Source organism: Pseudoliparis swirei, chromosome 6 (genome assembly GCF_029220125.1).
Source record: "Pseudoliparis swirei isolate HS2019 ecotype Mariana Trench chromosome 6, NWPU_hadal_v1, whole genome shotgun sequence".
NCBI lineage: Eukaryota > Metazoa > Chordata > Actinopteri > Perciformes > Liparidae > Pseudoliparis > Pseudoliparis swirei.
Window position 1 is genome coordinate 27,528,704 of NC_079393.1, and position 15,771 is coordinate 27,544,474.

At 42.1% G+C, this 15,771-nt stretch overlaps 1 protein-coding gene and 1 long non-coding RNA gene across 2 annotated transcripts in view; one reads left to right on the forward strand and one right to left on the reverse strand.

Moving 5' to 3' along the window:
• LOC130194789 (gastrula zinc finger protein XlCGF8.2DB-like) overlaps positions 1-12,361 on the reverse strand; it is a 115,612-nt gene extending 103,251 nt beyond the window's left edge. Inside the window, exon 1 of the mRNA XM_056415957.1 lies at positions 12,160-12,361. Coding sequence (XP_056271932.1) covers positions 12,160-12,352 — 193 coding nt within the window. The 5' untranslated portion in view covers positions 12,353-12,361. The remainder of the gene's footprint in view (positions 1-12,159) is intronic.
• The window catches only part of LOC130194837 (uncharacterized), an 86,076-nt gene that overhangs the window by 23,754 nt on the left and 46,551 nt on the right, over positions 1-15,771 (forward strand). The window lies entirely within an intron of this gene.

Below are 15,771 nucleotides of genomic sequence, written 5' to 3' on the forward strand. Positions count from 1 at the left end.
CCCTTAGGTCAACCCCATGATCAGGCTCCCCCATAAGTCTCTAGTAAACCCCCTTATCAGGATGCTCTATAAGTCTCTTGGGGTCAACTCCTTATGATCAGGCTATATAAGTCTCTTAAGTCAATACTTATTATCAAGCTGCTCTATAAGTCTCTTAGGTCAACTCCTTATTATCAAGGCTGCTCTATAAGTCTCTTAAGTCAACTCCTTATGCTCAGGCTGTTCTATAAAGTCTCTAAAGTCAACTCCTTATTGTGAGCTGCTCTATAGATCTCTTGGGTCAACTCCTTGTTATCAGGCTGCTCTATAAGTCAACTCCTTATTATCAGAGCTGCTCTATATAAATTCTCTGAGGTGGTCTTATTATCTGGCTGCTCTATAGAAGTCTCTTAAGCCAACTCCTTGTTATCCGGCTGCTCTATAAGTCTCTTGATCAACTCCTTGTTTTCAGGCTGCTCCATAAGTCTCTTAAAGTCAACTCCCTTATCAGGCTGCTCTATAGGTCTGCTTAAGTCAGCTCTTATTGTCAAGCAGGCTGCTCTACAAGTCTCTAAGGTCAGCTCCTTATTGTCAGGCTGCTACAGAGTCTCCCGGGTCAACTCCTTGTTATAGAGCTCTAAGTCTCTTAAGTCAACTCCCTTATCGGCTGCTCTATAAATTCTTGATTAACTCCTTGTGATCAGGCTGCTCTGTGGAGTCTCTTAGAATTAATACTTATTGTCAAGCTGCTCTGAAGTCTCGTGATCGCTCCTTTGATCAAACATACTAAGTCTATTAAGTCAACTCCATATTGTCAGGCTTGCTCTATAAGTCTCTTGGGTCAGCTCCTTGTTATCGGCTGCATACTGAGTCTCTAAAAGTCAACTCCTTGTTATCAGGCTGCTCTATAAGTCTCTTAAATTAACTCCTTGTACCAGTCAGGCTGCTCTACTATAAGTCTCTTGAGGTCCAACTCCTTGTCAAACACTCTATAGAGTCTCTTTGGGTCAACTCCATATTATCAGGGCTTAGCCATGAAGTCTCTTGGGTCAACTCCTTGTAGTCAGACTGTATAAGTCTCTTAAGTCAACTCCTTGTTATCCAGGCTGCTCTGCTGGTCTCTTGGTCAGCTCCTTTTAGTCAGGCTGATCTGCCGATCTCTTGGGTCAGCTCTTGGCCCGCTCAGGCTGCTCTGGGTCTGAGTAGTCAGCTCCTTGTTATAAGGCTTGCTCTCTCTCTTGAGATTCCAACTCCTTGGGTCAGGCTGCTCTATAAGTCTCTATAGTCAACTCCTTAGTATCAGGCACCTCTAAATTCTCTTAGGTCAACTCCTTGTGATCAGGCTCTATAGAGTCTCTTAAGTCAGCTCTATACCCATCAAGCTGCTCTATAAGTCTCTTAGGCCAACTCCTTTTTATCAGGCTGCTCTATAAGTCTCTTAAATGCAACTCCTTGTTATCAGGCTGCTCTATAAGTCTCTTAGGTCAACTCCTTATTATCAGGCGGCTGTATACGTCTCTTAAGTCAGCTCTTATGATCGAGCTTATCTCAGTCTCTTAAGTCAACTCCTTAGTAGCAGGCTGCTCTATAAGTCTCTTAGGTCAACTCCTTATTATCAGGCTGCTCTATAAGTCAACTCCTTATTATCAGGCTGCTCTATAAGTCTCTGAGGTCAAATCCTTATTATCTGGCTGCTCTATAAGTCTCTTAAGTCAACTCCTTATTATCAGGTTGCTCTATAAGTCTCTTAGGTCAACTCCCTTGTGATCAGGCTTGCTCTATAAGTCTCTTGGAATTGTCCTTGTTATCAGGCACTCTATAGTATCTTGGGTCAGCTCCTTGTGATCAGGCTGCTCCATAGTCTCTTGGGTCCAACTCCTTGTTATCAGGCTGCTCTACAGAGTCTCCTATGAGTCAACTCCACTTATTATCAGGCTATATATGAGTCTCTTAAGTCCATCCTTATTAACAGGCTGCTCTATAAGTCTCTTAGGTCAACTCCTTGTTATCAGGGCTCTATAAGTCTCTTAAGTCAGTCCTTATTGTCAAAACTTACTCTATAAGTCTCTTAGGTCAACTCCTTGTTACTCAGACAACCTATAAGTCTTAAGTCAACTCCTTGTAACAGGCACTCTATGATCTCTTAAGTCAACTCCTTATTAGCAGGCTGCTCTATAAAATATTAGGCCACAACTCCTTGTGTAGGCTGCTCTATAGTCAACTCCTTATTATCAGGCTGCTCTATAAGTCTCTGAGGTCCAAATCCTTATTATAGAATGCTCTATAATTCTCTTAAGTCAGCTCCTTATTATCGGGCTCTGTAAGTCTCTTTGGTCAACTCCCTTGTAATCAAGGCTGCTCTATAAATTCTCTTATATCAACTCCTTGTTACCAGGCTGCTCTATAGGTCTCTTGGTCAACTCCTTGTCTCAAGGCTGCTCTATAAGTCTCTTAAGTCAACTCCTTGTAGACTGCTATAAGTTTCTTAAGTCAACTCCTTATTAGCAGGCTGCTCTATAAGTCTCTTAGGTCAACTCCTTATGATTGGGCTGCTCTATAAGTCTCTCTGCAGCTCGTGTTCTCACTAAACTAAGAACAGAGATCACAACTTCTTTCTTGCAATTTCGATGCTTTTGTACCTGTACTCTGGCAAATGACAAATAAATCAAATAAATCATTCAATGTGGGGCCCAAACTGGCAAATGAAATAAACCCTCCACAAGGAGGAGGTGCTGAAATATTCTATGGAGAACGAAATCCAGATACTATCTATTTGAGAGGTACAGATAAAAATGAAATTATAGGCGTTGTTCAAGAAGTTTAAGAACAAACATCTCTGGATTGGAATACTTATGACATGACTTTAATAAAACAAGTAATTGACACTATAGTAGACCCTCTAACTTTCATCTGTAATCTATCGTTTGACTTGGGATGCTTTCCCAGCAATATGAACACTGCTAAAGTGATCCCTCAGAAGCCCTGGGTTGACGCCGCGGTCCGGACCCACCTGGTGAGTCTGCTGCCTTGCTCGGGGATTGATCAGTACAGGAAGTCTGGATACGACCTTTTGAGGGCCATCAAAGCTGCAAAGGACGCCCACCAGGTAAGGTGAGTCTAGCTACCATGGCTCTGACCCCTGGCGCGTAATGGGTGATTGAGGCTATTACAGACTACAAGGGGAGGGCTGCAGTGAGACCAGTCCTCATCCTTCTTCCCAGGCAGGCTATGAATGCTTTTTCGCTCGTTTGGGAAAGTTGTTATTCTAGCGGAGCTACCTGAGGCCAACCAGTGGTGTGCCTACTATAACTGTAGCAGAGGTGGCGCTGCTAATGAATCAACCCTACTTAAGGCACCTGGCCCGGATGGCATATCAGGTAGGGCCCTCAGGGGTTGCGCTGACCAGCTCAAAGTCAAAATCAAAGTCAGTTTTATTTGTCAATTTTCCATATGTGCAAACATACAGAAGATCGAAATTGCGTTTCTCTTCTGTCCAACATAAAGTGAATTGTGCAACATATAGACAACATAGAGTGCAAAAATAGTAAAAACATGTGAACATATAGACAACATAAATTGCATAGACAACATAAAGTGCAAAATAGTAAACATGTAAACATGAGTAGACAACATAAATTGTGTTAGCAGCATTCAGACATGAATTGAGTCTGAGAGAGGACGAGTGGGAGGATGGGGAGAGAGTTCAGCTTCCTGACCGCCTGGTGGATGAAGCTGTTGGACAGCCTGGCGGTGAGCCCGAGGTTCAGGATCTCCTCCCAGAGGGCAGGAGGCTGAAGAGACCGTGTGTGAGGGTGGCAGGGTCACCACAATCGAGGTCGCCTGCGGGTGAGGCGGTGTTGTATATGTCCTGCAGGGGATGGGAGGGGGGAGGAGGCACCCATGATCCTTCCAGCTGCCTTCACTATGCGCCTGCAGTTGCGTTCCTGCTGTGGTCTGTGCAGCTTCCCGATTTCCCACAGTGATGCAGTTGGTCAGGATGCTCTCGGATGGTGCCGCGGTAGAAGGTGCACATGATGGATGGGGCTCCTGCTTTCCTCAGTTTCCGGAGGAAGTAGAGGCGCCTTCTGGTGCTTTCTTGCCAGCGATGTAGTGTTGGCTGTCCACTTAGAAGGTCCTCACTGATTTCCACCCCAGGAATTTGGTGCTGCTGACCTGCTCAATGTCCGCACCGTTGATGGTCAGTAATTGGGTGATGGGTGTCGGCCTTTCGAAGTCAACAACGATCTCTTTGGTCTTGCTGTTGTTGAGCAGGAGGTTGTTGGCTCTGCACTCACGTGGTCAGAAGGTTGACCTCCTCCTGTAGAGGTCTCGTCATCCTTGAGTGATGAGACCTATCAATGTTGTGTCGCCTGCAAACTTGACCATGTGATTGGTGCTGTAGCTGGTTTGCAGTCGTGAGTCAGCAAGTGCGTGAAGAGCAGGGGGACTGAGCACACAGCCCTGAGGGGCCCCTGTGCTGGAGTGTGATGCTGCTCGAGGTGTTGTTGCCAACATCGTACTGCTTGTGGCCTCTCACTCAGGAAGTCCAGCAGCCAGTTACACAGCAGGTGTTGAGCCCCAGCTGGTCAAGTTTTGCAGATTAGTTGTTGTGGGATGATTGTGTTGAATGCTGAGCTAAAGGCTCTATGAACAGCATTCTACATAGGAGTCTTTTTTTGTCCAGGTGGGTGAGGGCTGGGTGGAGAGCAGAGCAGATTGCATCTCCGTGACCGCTTGGCCCGGTATGCAAACTGGAAAGGGTCCAGAGTGGGGGAGAATGGATTGATATGGAAGCATGACTAGTCGTTCAAAGCACTTCATGATTATGGGGTCAGTGCCACTGGACGATAGCTCTGGTGAAGCAGGACGGAGTGGATTTCTTGGCACAGGTATGATGGTGGTTACCTTGAAGCATGATGGAACAACAGCTTGTCTCAGAGAAGTATTAAAGACATCCGTGAAGACGTCCTTAAGCTCCTCTTGCGCAGTCCTTCAGCACACGACCAGGGATGTTGTCTGGACCTGTTGCCTTGTGGGTGTTGGATGGACGAGAGTCCTCTATCACGCTGGCAGCAGACAGGCACAGAACCTGATCGTGGGGGAGGGGCGGAGTCTTGTGGACGGTGCTGTTCTGTGCACTTCAAACCGGGCAAAGAAGCTTGTTGAGGTTGTTTAGCAGAGAGAGATACGTTGTCGCAGTTCTGTGGCGTGGTTTTATAGTCTGTGATGGTCTGAATGCCCGGGCCACAGGCTGCGTGTGTCTCTGCTGTCTTTAAAGTGCCGGGTTATCTTTTGTGTAGGAATTTTGCTTTCCTGATGCCGTGGTTGACAGGTTGGCTCTCGCTGTTTTCAGGTCCGCTTCGTCCCCAGCTCTGAAGACCCTATTTCTAGTCCTCAGCAGCCGGATGGACTTCCCCTGTTAGCCACGGCTTCTGGTTAGCCAGTGGTGATAGATGTCTACCCATGGGTCACATCATCAATGCACTTGCTAATGTAAGAAGTAACAGTGTCTTTGTTCTGTAAATCTTTTCCCACACATCACAACTGATTGGTTTTTCTCCTGTGTGGACTCTCATGTGTGTCTTCAGATATCCCTGACATGTAAATCTTTTCCCACACTCGTCACAACTGAATGGTTTCTCTCCTGTGTGGACTATCATGTGTCTCTTCAGACTTCCCTGTTCTGTAAATCTTTTCCCACACTCGTCACAACTGAATGGTTTCTCTCCTGTGTGGACTCTCATGTGTTTCTTCAGATCTCCCCGTTGTGAACATCTTTTCCCACACTCATCACAACTGAATGGTTTTTCTCCTGTGTGGACTCTCATGTGTGTCTTCAGATATCCCTGACGTGTAAATCTTTTCCCACACTCGTCACAACTGAATGGTTTCTCTCCTGTGTGGACTATCATGTGTCTCTTCAGACGTCCCTGTTCTGTAAATCTTTTCCCACACTCGTCACAACTGAATGGTTTCTCTCCTGTGTGGACTCTCATGTGTTTCTTCAGATCTCCCCGTTGTGAACATCTTTTCCCACACACATCACAACTGAATGGTTTCTTTCTCATGAGCACTTTTGATGGTGACTCATTGGATTTGTTGCCAGTGTTACATCCCACATGAATTACAAGAGCTTTCTTATATTTCAGGGCATGTGCAGCAGGCTTAGGTGCCCTGGGCTCCTTCCAGACATTGTCCCCATCTACACTTTTAGGTCCAGAATCTGACAAAGCTTCTTGCCAATCACCACAACTGGCTTCAGTCTCAGAAGAGTCTGAAGCCTCTTCATCATGAGCATTTGGATGTGAATGACGATGTGGATTTAGGTTCCTGTCTGGTCCTGATCCCCCACAATCCTCTCCATCAGTTTCTGTTTGTATCGGTGTCGCTGAGCTGCTGGCTGGAGGCTCCGCCGCTCTGTCGTCCTCCATCTGGCTTTGATGAAGCTGTGAGGTCTGAGGTTCGTCATCTTCAATCTCCATAGTAACAGCAGTGAATGAGAACGTGGCAATATCGGCCTCCTCCAGCACAATGAGCTGATCTCCCTCTAGACGGGTCCAGAGATCCTGCAGGTCTTTTATGTGGCGGGGCTCCGGCTCCTCTTTTAAGTGGAGGGGCTCCGGCTCCTCTTTTATGTGTAGGGGCTCTGGGTCCTCCTGGTCCTGGTCCTCAGGGGGGACATCTGCTCTAATCCCTACCTGCTGCTGGACATCTGCAGGGAGAACATTATGAACAACGGTGACTGACATCAACTTTCATTACTGGAGACGTTCAAGGAGTCTGACTAAATGTGTATTTGTTGCTCTTAATATACAAACACACAAATACAAAACAATGACATTAGTAAATATCAGGACAGAATGAATATTACAAGTCGTGGGATGGAAGAGGAAGGAACCCGATGAGAAATTGAACAGACAATCGGGCACAGCCCTTTGCAGTGTGGTCGCCATCGATCGATGAGCCATGCTGTCTAGGTAAGTATCCAAGTCCTCACCTTCATCATTGTGTGAACATTTAATAAAACAATCACACTAAAATGTACTCAAAAAAACAAGAGTAACTAGATCCACTTCAACATAAATCTATTGGAAGTTTAATATAATCTTTGAAAATGACCATGGAGATAGCATGAGCTCTCAAACAAGACGTTGTACATTATATATCTTTTTCATATGAACGTTAAAAAATATATATATATATTATGAATACGATTATTTCTTTTAAGGTGACTTTAACTTTGATTAACTCAATATCTGCACATTAAATGATGCTGAAAATAATCATGGGCATAGCAGAGGTAATCAACAAAAACAAAGTGTCACCAGTCTCCCTTATAACTTAATCCTAAGGGGAAAGGTACAATAGGCTATTCTAAGAGAATGGGCAGCTCTGCTAATGGCTGTTAAGTCCCTGCTGAACCTGCGCGAAATTGCGGAAAACCAAATATGATTATTTATATCAAATTCAATGCATCGCTGCAAGACCCAAAATGAACACATACAACAAATAATTAGACCCTCTCAAAGTACAATATAATCCCCGGATCTCGAAAGTCCCAAAGATTTTGAAGTACCCAAAACAAAAAACCCTTGCGTCTCCTCCCCTCCTATAATCACTGGCACGTACAAATAATAATATATAATAATAACAATAATGCACAACAACACACGATCCTTATTGAACACGAGCTCACGCTTCAGGCCATTGATAAAAATACTGGTACGGCATCGATGCGTGAAGGAAAATAAAACAAAAAGGTTTTCCCTCTACAGGTGCCGTGCACACAGGCAGACCCATGCCATCATTACAAAAGCAGTGTCATTCTTATATTCACTTTTAATAAGCTTTTTTTTTAAATCAAATATTCGAAAATTATGAATAACATTATTTATCTTAACGTGACTAACTTTAATTTTAACTATAATATTATTTCATATAACGTTAAAAATAATGTTTTTGACTTCCTCCTGAAAACTGAGGGGGAAAAGAGTCTTCCAACTTCAGATTGTGTGTGATTTCCGACCTATTTAGAGTTAAATAAAAATAAAAAATCCTAAATGGAGGCTGGAGCAAGCCGCTCCACGTCATGTTTCTAAAGACACACTCCTGTGGGTCCTTATCGTAACACAATAACAGGTAACAGTCATGTTTAATCTGGACCAGTGAGTGCTGCACAGGTAGAGTAGAGTTAAGTGGCCTTAAGTGGCGGAATTTTCGTCTTTAAAAATAAAAAATGCCAGAAGTGAAATGTTTAAGTTCAGTCTGTAAAGTTGTGTAACTCTCCAGCTGCTCATCCTGATGAACTCAATCATCCGGTCAGATACAGACTAACGGCCTCATAGTGATAATCAATGCTATGATGGCTCCATGTAGTTTCATTAATATCGTGTAGGCTAATACTAATATTACTGCCATTTGTTAAGTGTTGAAAAAGTTGGTAAAAAGTGAACTATACAGATATTTTATTTGTTACTATTATAGATAAATATACCAGTATCGTATTTTTGGTACTGTTTTATGGTATTGCATCAGTATCATGATATTTATGGCAGGTATGGCATAGATTAGAAGATCGTGACAACCAGGTAGAGGCAGAACAGACTCAAGGAACAGACTCGTGGCTCAGCAGAGCACAAGACTTGAAGACTTGTTCACGCCAACAACAAAAAAAGGAAGTTGGTTCATGAAGGACCATATTATACACAATATTACTATTATTATAGGGCCCGATCACTGACTTGGTGTCAGAATGGAGGACCTATAGATTATCATGCAACGTCCAACATCGATGTTCGTGGAAGTCACCCCCCCGCGCGCCTATCCTCCTCACCTTTTCCACCCCTGACCCGTTTTCATGCCTGGCTAATGTTTTAAAGACTAAACACGGAAGACTTTGCTGTAAAATGCCATACCTGTTCGGGAGGCTGTAGTTGAGACGCCGAGGACAAAGTAGGTGACTCTGCTGATGCCTGTTCAATATACTACTAACTTCAATAAATACTTGACAAAATGCTCTTGTTATCAGTCTGATATTTATGTTATACGTCGTTATCTGACGTCAAGTCGATGTGAGACCAGTTTACTCTTCATACAGTGTGTAATGAAGCCCGTTGTTTACACCCAGCTCGCCCACCGCTGTCAGCTTAGAAACTGTGATCGACTCCGATTAAATTGATGTGATACAACAACAACACTGTGTGCTGTCTCACGTCTCTTATGTTTTATATTCAAGACTACGGATCAACATATATCCTCGTAACTATACTCTACCCTGTGCAGCACTCACTGGTCCAGATTAAACATGGCTGTTACCTGTTTTGTTACGATAAGGACACACATTGAATAACTACACACAGGAGTGAGCGTGTCTTTAGAAACATGACACGGGCGCAGCTTGCTCCAGCCTTCATTTAGGATTTCGACGGCATTAACGAAACGTTTTCCACCTTCATGACGAACATATCACTTGTTGACTGGCGATAAAAAAATATCTAAAACAACAATAAAAACACGGATTTCTCAAAGAATCGAACAGCCGACTTGTGCACCTGCTGTTCTGTTCATTGCTTGTGAACTACCATTGAGCTGTAGGGTATTTCACCCGATTACCCGCTTTACATTACAATGTACTTTACAATAACAACTGACTTTGAGCAAATTAGGTAAGTAATATAGTAACTTTGGAAGACATTAATATTTATATAATATATTCTAACACCGACTGCCTTTTCTTCTTACATCATAGACCCACCTAACTCAAATACGTGATTGCATAGGCAACAGCCGCTTTGTGCATTAAAGTTGATGCGACAATAGGAAACGCAGTTGATTATCACTATTAGTGATTTATCTATTAATCTAAAACTTAAACTGACTGTAATTAACCCATATTCCTCTATAGCTCAATGGTAGTTGGGGTGCCACTTAGGAGGCCCTATGGTCGCAGATGATCGCGGGTTCGATTCTTAGCGTTAATCTTTATCCATTTTTTTATCGCCAGTCAACAAGTGATATGTTCGTCATGAAGGTGGAAAATGTTTCGTTAATGCCGTCGAAATCCTAAATGAAGGCTGGAGCAAGCTGCTCCCGCGTCATGTTTCTAAAGACACGCTCACTCCTGTGTGTAGTTATTCAATGTGTCCTTATCGTAACAAAACAACAGGTAACAGTCATGTTTAATCTGGACCAGTGAGTGCTGCACAGGGTAGAGTATAGTTACGAGGATATATGTTGATCCGTAGTCTCGAATATAAAACATAAGAGACGTGAGACAGCACACAGTGTTGTATCACAATTTAATCGGAGTCGATCAGTTTCCCAGCTGACAGCGGTGGGCGAGCTGGGTGTAAACAACGGGCTGCATGTTTCATTACACACTGTATGAAGAGTAAACTGGTCTCACATCGACTTGACGTCAGATAACGACGTATAACATAAATATCAGACTGACAACAAGAGCATTTTGTCAAGTATTTATTGAAGTTAGTAGTATATTGAACAGGCATCAGCAGAGTCACCTACTTTTTCCTCGCTCCGTGTCCTCGGCGTCTCAACTACAGCCTCCCGAACAGGTATGGCATTTTACAGCAAAGTCCTCCGTGTTTAGTCCTTAAAACAATAGCGTTACATCAAAAGAACGTGACACGGAGGCTAAGCGATGGAAATGTGCATTTCCTAGTGAGTCAGACGGGTCCTGAGAGGCAACTCCTACAACACGTCTGCTCACACACGTGTACCAAATCCAGTTCATTCAAACACCAGTTCATCTCTCACACCGTACAAGCCCTCCTCCCGTAGCACCATGACTGGAGGCGCATTACATTTCAAGTGGCGGCTCACTGGACCGCACTGTCGTAACCACGACAACGGACGCGTTCGGCTGAAAAGTCGCCAGTTAAACCACTGCGGTCAACTCGGCCGAAACTCGGATCTCAGTAGTCAAATCAGCCGACACTGACATTTTTTAGCACCTATATACTGATGTTCACGGTAAACACATTCAAACGACCCAGATCAGGAGCACACAAGGGTTTTAACACATTTAGTGGAAAGATCCACGTGAAACAACATCCGTTTTTCATAATAAGATGTCGACAAATCGTAGACTAGCATTTAAAATTAAAAACTGAATTGATATCTTTATAGATAAATAGATAGATAATTTCTAAGTAAATGTACTACATTTTAATGAGAAATCTGTCATTTCTGAACATTTGAGGAATTCTAGATATGTTTTTGAGTCCCAGGAAATGACTGATGCAGATGTGTTCAGGACGTGCCTGAATATCAAGATTAGTCGATTAAAAAAAATCTGTTTTTCAATATAGGTGGAGTCAGAGATGGCCTGAACACATCTGCTTTAGTACTTTCCTGGAACTCTGGGGAGAAATATATTTAGAATGCCTCAAATATTCAGAAATGACCGATTTCTTGTGAAAATGTAGGACATTTACTTTGAAAAATCTCCTAATTGGGACAGTAAATTGTTTTTATTGCCAGGCTAGGGGAAGTCAGGGATGTCCTGAACACATCTGCATCATTCATTACCTGGGACTCTGAGGGAAACCATATTTAGAATGCCTCAAACATTCAGAAATGATCGATTTCTTTAAACATTGAGGACTTTTACTTTGAAAAATGTCCTCATGATATATTAAAATTGTGTGATTGCCAGTATAGGGAAATTCAGATATGTCTTGAACACATCTGCCTCAGTCATTTCCTGGAACTCTTCAGGAAATTATATTTACAGGACCTCAAATAATCAGAAATGTGCTTTTTGAACATACAAAAGTCAGACTTTTATTTTTATAAATTCCTCCTTAGTACAGTAAACATGTTTTAATTTGAGCATAATTCAAGCTAAATCTTAGAAACGATCCATCTATAAAGATACAAAATCAGTTCATCGTTTACTCTTTTATGATAGTGGATGATTTGTCGACATCCTATTTTGAAAAACGGATGTTGTTTCACGTGGTTCTTTACGCTAACTTTGCCAAACCGGATGTTGTGCCACGTGAGACTTTCCGCTAACTTTCTCAAACCCTCGCGTGCTCCTGATTGAATGCGTTTACCGTGAATATCAGTATTTAGGTGCACTAACATGTCAGTGTCGGCTGAGTGGACCGCCGAGTTAAACCGTCACAACGGGACCAGTGAAGAAGAAGCACCAACCTGATGTGTGTCGCCATTGTTCTCTCAACTGAGACACGGTGTCCTCATAAGCTGCTGTCAATGTGTCCAACAGCCCAAAAGACTCTTCAACGGCCGCGTGGACTTGCTGCTTCACCAACAGTCTCATCATTTCTCCTGGAGACACGGGGACAGACACCGGAGGCTCCTCGCGGTCCATGTCTGAACGACGCATGCGCAGTTGGATGTACGACGCACCGGCGTCATGAACACGTGGTCACTGAGAATCTCACGAGAGCGAGGCGCTGCAGTTGCTTCTCCACCGACTGCGTGGCCCAGTGCATGATGGGAAACGCCTCTTCTTCTTCTTTTTAAATTTGTTGCCGGATGGCAGCCAGTGAACGGTGCATTTCCGCCACCTACTGTCGTGGAGTGTGGACCAGAGTACCCTATCCCCTTACATTACAAAACCAAACAAACGAAACCAAACCCAACAAAATAACCACAAAACAAAATCAATAAAACAAAGCAAAACAAACAAAACAAAAGGGAGATTCAAAATGTCAGTGCTTTAAATTCTATTGCTTAATCCTGTTTCTTTCAAATATTGTAATACCTGTTCTGCCCCCAAATTGAATATATGCAGTGCATGATGGGAAACGCCTCTTCTTCTTCTTTTTAAATTTATTGCCGGATGGCAGCCAGTGAACGGTGCATTTCCGCCACCTACTGTCGTGGAGTGTGGACCAGAGTACCCTATCCCCTTACATTACAAAACCAAACAAACGAAACCAAACCCAACAAAATAACCACAAAACAAAATCAATAAAACAAAGCAAAACAAACAAAACAAAAGGGAGATTCAAAATGTCAGTGCTTTAAATTCTATTGCTTAATCCTGTTTCTTTCAAATATTGTGATACCTGTTCTGCCCCCAAATTGAATATATGCAGTGCATGATGGGAAACGCCTCGTTGTCGTTTCTTCAGCCGTTTCTCAATTCGAAGTACACCAAGTACAGACTTGTTTTCTTTTGGGGTCTGGTCTTGGGAGTCCAGACTCCGGAGGACGGGAGGACCGGAGGACCGGAGGACCGGAGGACAGCGATTGGAACAGCAGCTTACTTGATGACGTCACCACATCAGCTGTTCTTGCTCATGAATTATTCACTGTAAATATTTGTTTACAGTCAAACAAAATATGACAACCCAGCTTTTTATTATTTTTTCAATATAATTATTATATTTTGAATTGTGTATGTAATATTTATTTTTGTTCACACAATTCAAAATAATCATACACATATAATTGTATATTATGAGTAATAAATAAATATATATATATTGTTCATAAATATTTTGATTATATATCAATTATATTATTTCATTTTGTAGTGGAAAGAAAAGAAAATGTTATCTGAACAGAAAAACCTGGAAGCAGAATTACTATGTTGTGAACAGAAACACAAACAACATTCAACTAAAGAAAACTACGAAAAAATGATTGTTGTAAGGGCTGCTCTTAACACTTTAATAACACAACAAGTTGAGTAAGTATTATTTTCAAAAAAGCAAAAGCTGTATGAATATGGAAATAAACCAGGTCATTTACTCTCAAAACTTTTAAGTAATCAAAATAACCACAACTCGGTCTCTTGTCTGAAAGATTCGAACGGAATACGCTGTTTTAAGTCAGAGGAAATTAATACCATATTTACAAATTATTATAAATTATTATATACATCAGAAACGCATAAAAGCGACTCTCAAATAAATGTATTTTTGGATAATTTAAATCTACCGCAAGCTAATGAGCAACAACAACAGTCTTTAAATAAGCCAATTACAATGGCAGAAATACAGGAAGCTATCAATGACATCCCCTCTGGTAAAGCAGCTGGTCCAGATGGCTTTCCTCCTGAAATATATAAAGAATTTAAAGATATTTTTACCCCACTGTTAAGTAAAATGTATGAATACTGCATCTCACATAAAGAACTACCTGAATCAATACAGACGGCTGCAGTTATCTTAATACAAAAGCAAGGGAAAGACCCAGAAGAACCCTCTTCATATAGACCGATCAGTTTACAATGCGTGGAAAATAAAATATTGGCCAAGCTCTTAGCCAAAAGACTCGACCCTATCCTCCCCACCATCATTGGGCATGACCAAACAGGATTTGTGCAGGGTCGTCATTCTTATACTAATGTGAGGCGCTTATTGGGGTTTATTCAACATGCCAAAAATAACCCTCTAGAGTCTATGGTGGTCTCCTTGGATGCTGAGAAAGTGTTTGATCGTATCGAATGGAGATACATGTTTAACGTTTTGGAAACTTTTTCCCTGGGCGATACATTTATAAGCTGGGTAAAATTACTGTACACCTCTCCACAAGCAATGGTTATGGCAAACGGTCTCACTTCACCCGGTTCAATCTTGGGTGGCACTCGTCAAGGTTGTCCACTGTCCCCACTTCTGTTTACAACTGTCATTAAACCTCTGGCCGAGGCTATTCGAATACATCCACTTATTAAAGGCATTAACAGTGGGAAAATGGAGCACATTATCTCACTGTATGCAGATGATATACTGCTATTTCTCCATAAACCCAAACAATCCATTCCCTCTGTGCTCGAATTAATTACGGAATTTGGTAGTTTCTCTCGCTATAAAATCAATGTGGGTAAATCAACTGCCCTACCACTTGGAAGCAGTAGAGACCCGGACAACAGCATAACATCCCCATTTAATCTATCTCCCAATGGCTTTAAATACTTGGGAATCCACGTCTGCTACAATTTGGAAGACCTGGTGAAGATGAACCTGTCTCCTATCCTTAAACAGATTAAACTGGACTTACTTAGATGGCTGCCGCTCCCAATTTCTTGGCTGGGACGCATAGCTGTTATTAAAATGAATATACTCCCTAGAATTTTGTACCCTTGCAAATGATACCTAATGACATTCCAAATAACTTTTTATAAATTTGCATAAAACCGTATCTAAATTTATTTGGAAAATAAACACCCTAAAATAGAGAAACTCCAACTGCCCGTGGTAAATGGGGGTCTAGCAGTACCAAATTTTCAGTATTATTTCTGGTCAATACAACTGAAAAACTTATCTGAATGGGTGGCACAAGACCCCAAATCAATTTGGTTGGACTTTGAAATACAAGGATGTAAGTCATTATCAAGTGCACTTTCTTAAATACTGTTAAACAAACAATAGGCACTAGTGACAACTTCATTGTAAGTAACATTCTAAGCACATGGAATAGGGTAAAAAAGAGGTTTTCTATAGATAGAAAATACTCTTTTTATGCACCGATTGTTAATAACCCCAATTGTATCCCTTCCTGTATTGACCATGGTTTTAAAGAATGGAACACACATGGAATCCAGGTGATAAATGACCTCTATAAAAGTGGTACCATAAAGTCTTTTAAGCAACTTCAGGATGAGTATGGGCTACCCAAAACACAGTTTTTCCGTTTCTTACAAATTTGTAATTTCCTAAACTCTGTACCCCAATACAAAGAAGGTCGCGGACCAGAGCTGATCGAATCAGTGATTCACCAAGTCTGCCAGCTGAAGAGGAAAAAAACAAGCTATATTTATTATAAACTGCTCTCCTTAAGTAAATTAAGTAC